General features: G+C 44.5%; 1 protein-coding gene across 1 annotated transcript in view; it reads right to left on the bottom strand.

Annotated features, from left to right (window-relative positions):
* Nucleotides 1-7,212: 7,212 nt before the first annotated feature.
* Nucleotides 7,213-11,740, bottom strand: part of LOC135223161 (basic proline-rich protein-like) — a 15,774-nt gene continuing 11,246 nt past the window's right edge. Inside the window, exons 2-3 of the mRNA XM_064261666.1 lie at nucleotides 9,600-10,040; nucleotides 7,213-9,437 (exon numbers count right to left, since the gene is read on the bottom strand). Of these exons, the coding sequence (XP_064117736.1) occupies nucleotides 7,213-9,437; nucleotides 9,600-10,040 (2,666 nt within the window). The remainder of the gene's footprint in view (nucleotides 9,438-9,599; nucleotides 10,041-11,740) is intronic.

Genomic DNA, 11,740 nt, shown 5'->3' with positions numbered 1-11,740 from the left:
TTTCCTACACACGAGCAGAATTCCCACCCACATAGGTCGAGGGAAGTTACAGTTCAACACTTGCTTCTCGACGATATCTACCCCCTCAGACACAGATACAGAATTTCGAACAAAAAGTCTGCAGTTGTCGTCGGACCTTTTCAGACACTGGCCGTGATCTGCCAAACTTAATATTCAAGGCCATTATTTATAGAAAGACGGCCAACAAATTCAATTTCCTTTTTATTTTTAATCAACATCATTTAATTTTTATGTTCTGGAAATGAAAACTATTGCGCCGACTTTGTCTATCCGTCCGCACGTTATTCTGTCAGCCCTCAGATCTTAAAACCCACTGAGGCTAGAGGGCTGTAGATTGGTATGTTCATCACCAACCCTTCCATCATCAAACGTACCAAATTACAGCCCTCAATATGTTTTAATTGATTTAGGGTTGAAGTTAGCAATAATCTTGCGTCTAGCAAGACTATAAGTGCCAACAACCGAGCCCACAGCAAGATATGTAGATCTATTTTCGGTGGCCTTGATTATACGATGTACAGAAAACTCGATTTCTTTGGGATATTTTTTTTTTCTTGTTTCTACTAGGCATACTTTTGCTTGCTTTAAATCACAGACCTCCTTCCCTAGAGCAAGAAAGAAATTTAGTACGGTACAAATAAACGAGCTTACTCTAGATTTCTATAAATTTGGTGCAACGTTTGTAGATGGGCTTGGGAAACATTCCCCTCAACGCAAAAAATCTTAATATCCTCACAAGTTGCGTATACATATATCTATAGAAGGCCTAAAAATCGCTGATTTCTCAAATAAGGTCATCATTGTTTAATTTAAAAATGCATCATTCTTGCATATATTCCATTCTTGCAATCTTGACTGAATACCTTTATCAACGCGGGTAGTCTCCTTTAACACACAAACAAAAAGGGTCAAAACATGATACCATCAACCTATTCCACCTTCGGTCCATAAAATCTTATCCAAGAGGCTATCTGTTTATCCACGGCATTTTCTTTCTTCCACGTGCATTCACTGGAGGCATGTACTTCCTTCTCACTGACCTTTCAGACAAAACCGGCCACTATCTTGTTGACTCCCACGCATACTTCCCTTCGTTCGTCAGGTCTTTGAATCGCTTTCAATACGATGCCTAAGAAGATTCCACTCTCAACAATTCTGTACAGAATACGGTCTCCTATCTTATCATTCTAAGCACGGCATACTCAGGTCGACTTCATAATCTCTCATCCACAGAATTACTTCGTGCCAGAAACCACTCTACTTATATAATCAGTCTTTTGTGAACTTTGTATATATATATATATATATATATATATATATATATATATATATATATATATATATATATATATATATATATATATATATGCTATTGGAGTAAATGGCATTGTTTGAGTAGATACGATCTTTTCATCATGACTTTAATTCAAAGTCTTGACGAAAAGTTACTATCTAAGAACAATGCCACTAAATACAATAGATATTGCAGACATTATATATAGAATGTATATGCATGTATGTATGTGTGTATGTATGTATATACTGTATATATATATATATATATATATATATATATATATATATATATATACATATAATATATATATATATTATATATATATATATATATATATAATATATATGTATATATATATATATATATATATATATATATATATATATATATATATATATAGATATATATGTGTATGTGTGTGTGCGCGCGTGTGCGTGTGTGTGTGTGTGTACAGTGTAGTATTATCAATGCCAAACGAATCATGAGTGAGAGCCTGATAAGAGATCGGCTAACCAGCTGGAATTTGGCATGAGATAATAATCCAAACAGGATTAGCCTTTTAATCAGTCCCAACCACATCATCATTTTCTAAACCATAAAGACTAATCACAACTAAGCTACCAAAACGATACCTTAAGGAACACCCACGCAAGTTAAAAGCTGGAACAATAAAAATTAAACTGACAACGCACACTTGATTTGGTTCTATATCTTGTGAAGGTTCAAAATCTTTGTCTAAAAACTTACCAAAGACGGAACACACTTTGAGTTTCACGGCGAAAACATAAATTGTACTACTGTATGGTGAAGAATTTCAATTTTAAAAAGATAAAAAAATCAGATATTTCAAAATTACATCACAAATATAAATTCCATAGCTAGTCTAGCACGCTTAACGTATCGGTAAAATAAAAAAAAAGTTACTATTTACCTGAAAAAATAAGCCTTACTTTCCTTTTTAATGCAACTTTTTATTTCACATTGTCCTTCAAGCATAAATACATCTTTCAAAGCGTTCTTCTCTTTGAAACGTTAATGGCACGGGAAGGATCTCATGAATTCCATGAAACATCATGAGACTAAAGAGGCAAAAATAGTCCCTGACTGATGCAATGTTTTTTCCTCTTCACTCTCCTATTAAAATGCAGCCTTTTAAAAAATGTTAAGTACACTGAGCGTGCGACGATACGACACGAGGAGATTGAGTGCCATTTAGCAGATGCATCGCATAATTCATCTTAACCTCCTCTACGCCTGAAGATAACTTTTATCCTTCCTTTGGAAATCTTTTGTTCTTTACATTTTTTTATTTACTTCCGGTGAAACTGAAAAAGTTTCAAGAGTTGCTGTCATTCTGAGATTTTTTTTTTCCGTGCACATTCTTAAAATAATTCTTCAGTAACAACCTAAACCTTAAAAGGTCTAAAAGAAGCAGTTATGTAAAAAACAAGTCCATTAATTCCTACTTTTAATCTTTTCCATGACCTCCCCCTCAAAAAAAAAAAAAAAAAAAAAAAAAAAAAAAAAAAAAAAACGCTTTTTTTCAGTATCCCTTTTCTACAGTGAGAAAGAAAACTTAAATGCTTTTATAATAATTTAGATACTTTATGCTATCTAGTACTTATTCTGTATATTTTATTCCATCGTTCCATCTGGAAAATTTCAAATAAATCAGACTACAGCGACGGATTTTACGTGGAGGATAAGAATATTGGCGTCGATGGTTGTGTTACTATAGTCACAAACCTTGTTTTACCACAACGGAAAGCCCCCAAAAACCAATGAACCCCCATGAAAAGCTCCCTAAATACAAAACGCAGGTCTGGCCCAAAGGATTAGATATTTTTACGTGGCTAGGAACCAGTTGGTTTCCTAGCAACGGGATCTACAGTTTATTGTGGGATCAGAACCACATTATATCGAGAAATGAATTTCTATCACAAGAAATAGATTCCACTGATTCCGCGTGGGCAGAGCCGAGAATCGCACTTCGGACCACCGGAATGGTAGGCGAGCGCGAAAACCACTCGTCCAACGAGGAACTGCAAGCACAGTTGACAATATGAATAAGCGAAGGAGGAATGAGAAAAAAGTAAATAACTAATGGATAAAACTGATACAGGTAAGGGTTCTGTAAAGTATGAATATTTCTGTAAACATGCGCTTTCATCCATTTAAAAACTGACGCGAAAGGGAACGAAAATCCATTACTGGCAACTATTGTAGCGTGAGCCCTTCTTTCATGAATTCCATCAGGAGCTGGAATGAAAAAGTACGTGTAAAAGACACGCTAACGAACGAATGGATTGAAATCCCGTCGCGTCGACCATACAGGAAGCTTGATGATAAGATAAGTGACAGGCACAGAGGGTCAGACGGATGAACAGACAGATAGGCAATCTCCTGTATGCATGATAGTCTCTACACGAATAGAAGTTTGACCGGAATCACCTCAACCTCTGACGGCATACAGACAGACAAATTCATAAAAATACAGGCAAAAGAAAAGGAAAAACCACGAGTCCCTCTAACTTTATCGGCAGGGGAGTGAAAATGGCAGCATTGATACAGGAAAGAAAAGCCGCTTCCATTTTCTTTTCCCAATCGAACTTATTATTTGGCTGTTATCCCCGAAGAGAAAGTAGTGGAAACCGACTATAAGCCCCCTTTTCCTTTCCTCTCTATTGAGAAAAAAACGGGGAGAGGGAGAGAGAGATATGGACCATATAAGGGAGAAGGAGCTAAGAGGGTAACGGCCAAGAAGGGAGGACGGCAAAAAAAGCTTTTGCTCATAATGCCCCAATACTCAAAGCCAATGGGAATACTCTCTCTTCTCTCTCTCTCTCTCTCTCTCTCTCTCTCTCTCTCTCTCCACGGACTTTCATTTTTATCAAATAATAGACAGGATGCTTCAGTTACTAGGCTGTCTTTTTTCGGTAACTTAACAGTAGTTATGCCATTTCATCAAATAAAGCAATCGCTATCAGCCATAACTTGGCTAGGTTGTGTTCATTTGTAATCTGCTTCTCCATAACTTAATTAACCAGGATAATGCAATAAAAGATGTGCTACTTCAATTCTCCATTGCAAAATGAGGCAGGTTAATCTTTCAGTTAAGGCCAGGAATCCCATAACTCTGGAAGTAGATGGCTTGAATTTGTAATTACTTAGATATTCTACAGATTTTCTTTATAAAATCATCAAGGCATTTAAATAAAACGAATATTGTCCATTAATAAGCATTTTTTTTTATTCAGTAACAATTCCTAGAGCCAACTTCGAATAATGTGATTTAAAATTGTTTTTCTTTTATAAAAGCAACTTATTTTTCTTCCTTAATCTAACGAAGTACCTACTCACACGATTATATTCTGCATAATGATTACGACAAATATTTACAAGAATTCGTGTACCACACATTGTTAAAAAAATAAATAATAAATACCGCGCTAACTGGCAATTCTCATCTGATCCGTTCACTAACTGCTTTGCACTAAAACAATTACCTTACCGAAATCTGATCTTGCTTCTCTCTTTCTCGACAATACTCTGGTATTTAAGCAGAAGACTCATTCTCTCCTTTATCAAGTCTTGCTCTTTTACTTGTGTCCTAATCATTTTCTCCTTTAGGTCTGGACCTCATAAGCGCACCTGCTTGTCAGTCCCGGCGTGAAGGAATTTCTCAGATCAAATAAAGCGATTCCCTTTTATCCACGAGGAAGGAGGCGTTCAAAGGAGGCAACACCAGAGAGCATCGCCTGTTGGTGGGAAACACTCAGGCTCCCAAGAGGAAAGCAGCATAATCCGGAATGCTGCGCGTTCTATACAAGAGTTGGTATGAATTCAACTTTGACACTTTACAAATATACTAATATATATATATATATATATATATATATATATAGATATATATATATATTATATATATATATATATATATATATATATATCTATATTATATATATATAATATATATATATACTGTATAGACATACACACACATATGTACATATTCTTGAGTTAATTTGAAAGTTGTTCTATGGAACAACTTTCATTTAAAATAGATTTAAAATAAATCTGAAATTATTAGTATTATTTATAATAAGACTGGCATTGACAAGTGATCTATAAATTAAATTATTATATCAACAAGTTTTTTATTTGTAATAATGACTGATATAAGTAAGTAAGAGATCAGACAAAAAAAGTTACGTACTGCAAAAATCACTGAGAGAGATTTCAGCAATTTATAAACACCAAGAGACAAGGCATAGTTAAAATATTTTCAGAATATTTCCTGCTATGTTTTGATAAATCGAAGTATCTCTCGTGGAATATAGAAAACCAACGAAAAATCGAGAGAGAGGGGAGAGTATATGAACTGGGTAACACGATTCAGAGATGGCTTCCAGGTGTTGTTGGGACGTTGTTGTCCAGGAATAATCATCGTATTTACTATGAATGCCTATTCACTGGTGAGGTTCCTCCTGACGACTGATGATGGAGGTGAACAAGCCCAAAGAAAAGGTAAACTTGAACGAGAGAATTGCAGCCTTGCGAGACACCATCCAGTGCCAGAGAGAGAGCAGGTGAACTTGGACAGGATAATTCTTCAGCTGCAACAGAGGACCGAAGGGAAAAACAGCAGCTCGAAAACAAGATCCTGAAGACAGAAGAAAATCAGCAGCTGATGGACAAGACAAAGGAATTTACGGCAGAGAAACGATGCCCTATGTGACTGTGTAGTTGGCAGAGGTAAAGTGCCAGGTTGAGAGGCAAGAGAAACTCCTACGACAGAAGGAGAAAGTCCTGCAACTATAGACCGAAGAAGCGGCGCGGATGGCGAGGCTCATCCCGGAAGAAAACGACGCAACCGAAAAACGCGAATCCGGCAGGAAAGACGTCGATGTGAGGTTCCAGCGCCTGCAGAATGAAGTGGAAGACATGACAAAGTTAAAGGGTGGACTCCAGTGTGAAGATCAGGCTGCGTAACCCAGAGGAACGAGCTGACATGCCTTTTTTGAGGAAGGAAATCGTCGCCAATCTATTCGCTGGAGAGGGAGACTGGTGGTGTACAGGCCGAACTGAAGGACCAGCTAGAAGATGAGGTTCGACAGATGCGAGGAGCGAAGGAGAAATTGGTTTGCAAGCTCAAAAACCTTCAGGGGAATTACAGATGCCTGGAGAAGTGCTGGATCAGCTATCCATCTTCAAGGAATGGCACGATCTAGTCTAAGCTGGACTCACGAAGACGGATCAGATTTGAAAAATTAGAGAATGAATATTGTACGGAAAATTTTGTTAATTTAAATAAATAAAGTTTATTTACAAAAATGGCAATTTTCATTTACACAATAATTCTTTACAGTAATATATGTTATATACATAATAATACGAGTTTAACTCGAGTTTAAAGGACTTCTTTCATAAATCCATCTTTTACTATAGATTTTAGTTTATGACCATAAATGGATCTTAGGAGTCATCTGCAATAGTTTATTTTAGCTTTGAGAAAACTAAAGGTTACTTATCTCATGAAAGTTTTTAACTATACTGTATGGATGGTTTGATGTTTGTTTTGTAAGTTTGCTTTGTTAATTGTTGAAGGAAAAGAAATGTGGAGAGAAATAAATAAGTCAAAATGTTTTCTAAAGAGTTTTATTGATTCCTGAAAGAGAAAGGAAAATGGAGGGATAATAGAAACGTTGAGGAAAATGAGAGGATTGGTGGAGGGCCAGGAGAGGGAGTATAGGATTCAGGGAAGATTGGTGGAGTGCCAGGAGAAGGAGCAAATGATTCAGAGAAGAATAGTGGAGTGCCAAAAGAAGGCGCAGAGGATTGAGAGAAGCCCCAGGAGAATTGAAAGGATTCAGTGGCATATTCTGATTCTAAGACTAACCACAGGGTTTCTGTTTGCAAGGACGGCGGGCCAGGCCCGCCGAGCCAGCCCGGTACGGGCAGGCGGGCGGGCCAGGAGGTCTGCGAGCCAGCCTGTTACGGGCAGGCGGGCGGGGCCGGGAAGGTCTGCCGAAGCAGGCCCGGTACTGCGGGCAGGCGGGCGGGCCGAAAGGTCTGCCGAGCGGCCTGGTACAGAGGGCAGGCGGGGGCGGGTGGAAGGCCTGCCGAAGCGGGCCCCGGGTTACTGAGGGCGGGCAGGGCGGGCCGAAAGGTCTGCAAGCCGCCGCCTGGTACTGCGGGCAGGCGGGCGGGCCGGAAGGCCTGACGAAGTGGGCTCGGTTACTCTGCAGGGCGGGCGGGCGGGCGGCCGAAAGGTCTGCCGAGCGGCCTGGTACTGCGGGCAGGCGGGCGGGCCGGAAGGTCTGCGAAAGCAGGCGGTAATGCGGGCGGGCGGGAGGGCCGAGGTCTAGCTGAGCCGGCTGGTACTGCGGCAGGGGGGGCGGGCCGGAGGTTCTGCGAGCCAGGACCGGTACTGTGGGCGGGGGGGCGGGCAGAAAGGTTCTGCCGAGCCGGCCTGGTAACTGCGGGCAGGCGGGGGGCGGGCCGGAAGGTCTGCCGAAGCAGGCCGGTACTGCCGCAGCGGGCAGGCGGGCGGGCGAAAGGTCTGCCGAGCCGGCATGGTACTGCGGGCGGCGGGCGGGCCGGAAGGTCTGCCGAAGCAGGCCCGGTACGGGCGGTGGGCAGGGCGGGGCGGGGGAAAGGCTTGCCGAGCCGGCCGGTACTGCGGCAGGGGGGGGGCCGGAAGGTCTGCCGAAGCAGGCCCGGTACGGTGCGGGGCGGGGCCGGTGAAAGCGAAAGGTCTGACGGAGCCGGCCTGGTAACTGACGGGCAGGTAACTTGGCCAGGCGGGCGGGAGGGAAGGTCAGCCAAAGCAGGCCCGGTAACCTGGGCCCGGTGGGGCGGGCGGCCGGGCCGAAAGGTCTGCCGGGAGGGCCGGCCTGGTTTACAATGGGCGGCAGGGGCCGGCTGGCCGAAGGTCTGCCGGAAGGCCAAGGCCCCTGGTAACTCCAACTCCTGGTACTGGGGGGCGGGGCGGTGCGGGCGGGCCGAAAGGCTCTGCCGAGCCGGCCTGGTACTGCGGGCAGGCGGGCGGCCGGAAGGTCTGCCCCGGAAGCAGGCCGGTACCTGGGCGGGCCGGGCGGGCCGGGACCCGAAAGGTCTGCCGCCAGCCCGCCTGGTACTGCGGCAGGGCTGGGCCGGGCGGAAAGGTCTGCCGAAGAAAGGGCCCGGTACTGGCCCCCGGGCAGGGTGGGCGGGCGGGCCGAAAGGGTCTGCCGAAAAGGCCCGGAAATAGGTAAATCTGCGGCAGGGCGGCGGGCGGGCTGGACGGTCCTGCCAAAGCAGGCCCGGTACTGCGGGCGGGTGGGCAGGCCGAAAGGTCTGCCGAGCCGGCCTGGTACTGCGGGCAGGCGGGCGGGGCCGGAAGGTCTGCCGAAGCAGGCCCGGTACTCGGCGCGGGCGGCGGGCGGGCCGAAAGGTCTGCCGAGCCGGACCTGGTACTGCGGGCAGGCGGGCGGGCCGGAAGGTCTGCCGAAGCAGGCCCGGTACTGCGGGGGCGGGCGGGCTGGCCGAAAGGTCTGCCGACGGCCTGGTACTGCGGGCAGGCGGGAAAGGTCTGAACCGAAGCAGGCCCGGTACTGCGGGCGGGCGGGCGGGCCGAAAGGTCTGCCAAGCCGGCCTGGTAATGATGCGGGCAGGCGGGGGGCGGGCCGGAAGGTCTGCCGAAGCAGGCCCCGGTACTGCGGGCGGGCGGGGGGCGGGCGGGCCGAAAGTTCTGCCGAGCCGGCCTGGTACTGCGGGCAGGCGGGCGGGCCGGAAGGTCTGCCGAAGCAGGCCCGGTACTGCAGACGGGCGGGCGGGCCGAAAGTCTGCCGAGCCGGCCTGGTACTGCGGGCGGGCGGGAAGGTCTGCCGAAGCAGGCCCGGTACTGCGGGCGGGCGGGCGGGCCGAAAGGTCTGCCAAGCCGGCCTGGTATGCGGCAGGCGGGCGGGCCGGAAGGTATGGTGCCGAAGCAGGCCGGTACTGCGGCGGGCGGGCCGAAAGGTCTGCCGAGCCGGCCTGTACTGCGGGCAGGCGGGCGGGCCGGAAGGTCTGCCGAAAGCAGGCCCGGTACTCTGCGGGCGGGCGGGCGGGCCGAAAGGTCTGCCGAGCCGGCCTGGTACTGCGGACAGGCGGGCGGGCCGGAAGGTCTGCGAAGGCAAGGCCGGCCTGCGGCGCTGGCGGGAGGGCGGGCGGCCGAAAGGTTCTGTCCGAGCGGGCCCTGGTTACCTGCTGGGCAGTCGGGCGGCCGGAAGGTCTGGGGCCGAAGGCAGGGCCCGGGTACCGGCAAAGGCGGTGCCGGTGCGGGCCGAAAGGTCTGCCGAGCCGGCCCTGGTACTGCGGGCAGGCGGGCGGGGCCGGAAAAGGTTCTTGCCGAAGGAGGCCCTAGGTACTTTGCAGGCGGGCGGGCGGGCCGAAAGGTCTGCCGAAGACCGGCCCTGGTACGGGCGGGCGGGCGGGGGGGGGCCGGAAGGTTTGCCGAAGAGGCCGGTACTGCGGGGGGCGGGCGGGCTGAAAGGTCTGCCGAGCCGGCCTGGTACGAGCGGGCAGGCGGGAGGGCCGGAAGGTCTGCCGAAGAGGCCCGGTACTGCGGGAAGGCGGGCGGGCCGAAAGGTCAGCCGAGCCGGCCTGTACTGCGGGCAGGCGGGCGGGCCGAAGTCTGCCGAAGCAGGCCCGGTACTTGGCAGGCGGCGGGCGGGCTGAAGGTCTGCCGACCGCCTGGGTACTGCGGGCAGCAAGGGCGGCCGAGTCTGCCGGAAGGCATGCCCGGTATATATATATATGAGAGATATATATATATATATATATATATATATATATATATATAATATATATATATAGAATATATATATATACTAAGTCATAATGGATACAATGGAAAACTTTTTCCGTAAAAAGAATTATATTTTCAACAGACTTCTGGCAGTAATACATTGCAGGTTAGAAAACATTTAATCTAAAGTTTTCATTAGTTGAAAAGGCATGGCAAATATTTTCTCTCAATACTGTACTATGTTATCTTTTCTTCTTTGGAAGTAGAGTAACGAACAACTATGAAAATGAAATCTGATTCAAAGGCCATATGTACTCAAGATTAAATTTCTGGTAATAAATAGACCAGTGTTTATTTACCATGAGAAATCAATTAGAATTCAACTGGAAAAGAGATTTGACATCGAAAAGGGAGTATAAATTTCCTAATCTTTAACAAAATATATCAATTTTGAGGGATAATAACCAGCCACCCAGCGGAGAGAGTAGCTTACCTGTCTGACAAATTAATACAGTCTGTTTTTACAGAGGAGAACGTAAATATTTAGTACTACTGGTGGGGAACTCTGCAGTACCTATCATCTTTTATGCAAACTTATAGCAGTTTTCATACTATTGATATTAAATTGCTTACAAGAAGTTACTGCGCAAGGGTCACTTGAATACACATTACTCTAAGAATCACTGACGAACGTAGAACATACATATTTACTAATAAATAATGAATACACATTACTCTAAGAATCACTGACGAACATAGAACATACATATACACTAATACATAAATGAAATATAAACATTATTACTACGGCTGGAGAATAAACTGATAAAGATAGAATAATCACCAGACATGGAAGCTACAAAAAAATTATCAAAAATTGTCAACTCTTCTGAACACTCGATAAATTCTATTCTCGCGGTTGTAGCATAATCTTAAGGCCACGACTGTTGTATCTTTCTTTGTTTTCATTAGAGATCCGCTTCCCGTCTTTCACAAGAAGAAGAAGAAGAAGAAGAAGAAGAAGAAGAAGAAGAAGAAGAACTGACAGGGAAGGGCTATCTGGAACTAATCTCAGGACCTTCGATTTGCCATTGGAAAGAGAGCCTGGGAGATATGAGGCGGCTCTGATGACTTTAGTTGGATAAACAACAATTTAGACTTTCCTTTCATTAAGTGTCTTCCAATCTGGGACTCTTAGGTGAGAGGGGTTAATGAAATCTAATCCCTGAGTTAATTGATTTCACAGGAAAAGAACACCAGAACAGCCAACACCGACTTTTTTTTTTCTTTTTATAAAAAAGATTCCTTAATACTATTTACAGATGAACACGATTGGGTCGCGATTACAAGCAAATGTACACGGCACCCACAATTCATATAATATATATATATAGATATATATATAGGATATATATATATATATATATATATATATATATATATATATATATATTAATATACATATATATATATATTATATAGATATATATATATAATATATATATATTATATATATACGAATATATATGTATATACTATATATATATATAATATATTATAATATATATATATTATATATACATATATAATTATATATATATATATATATATATATATATATGATATATCATATATACGATTTACTATGTATA

Source organism: Macrobrachium nipponense, chromosome 8, assembly GCF_015104395.2.
Source record: "Macrobrachium nipponense isolate FS-2020 chromosome 8, ASM1510439v2, whole genome shotgun sequence".
Taxonomy (NCBI): domain Eukaryota; kingdom Metazoa; phylum Arthropoda; class Malacostraca; order Decapoda; family Palaemonidae; genus Macrobrachium; species Macrobrachium nipponense.
The sequence above is the reverse complement of the archived record's forward strand: the minus strand, read 5'-3'. Positions and strand labels throughout refer to the sequence as shown.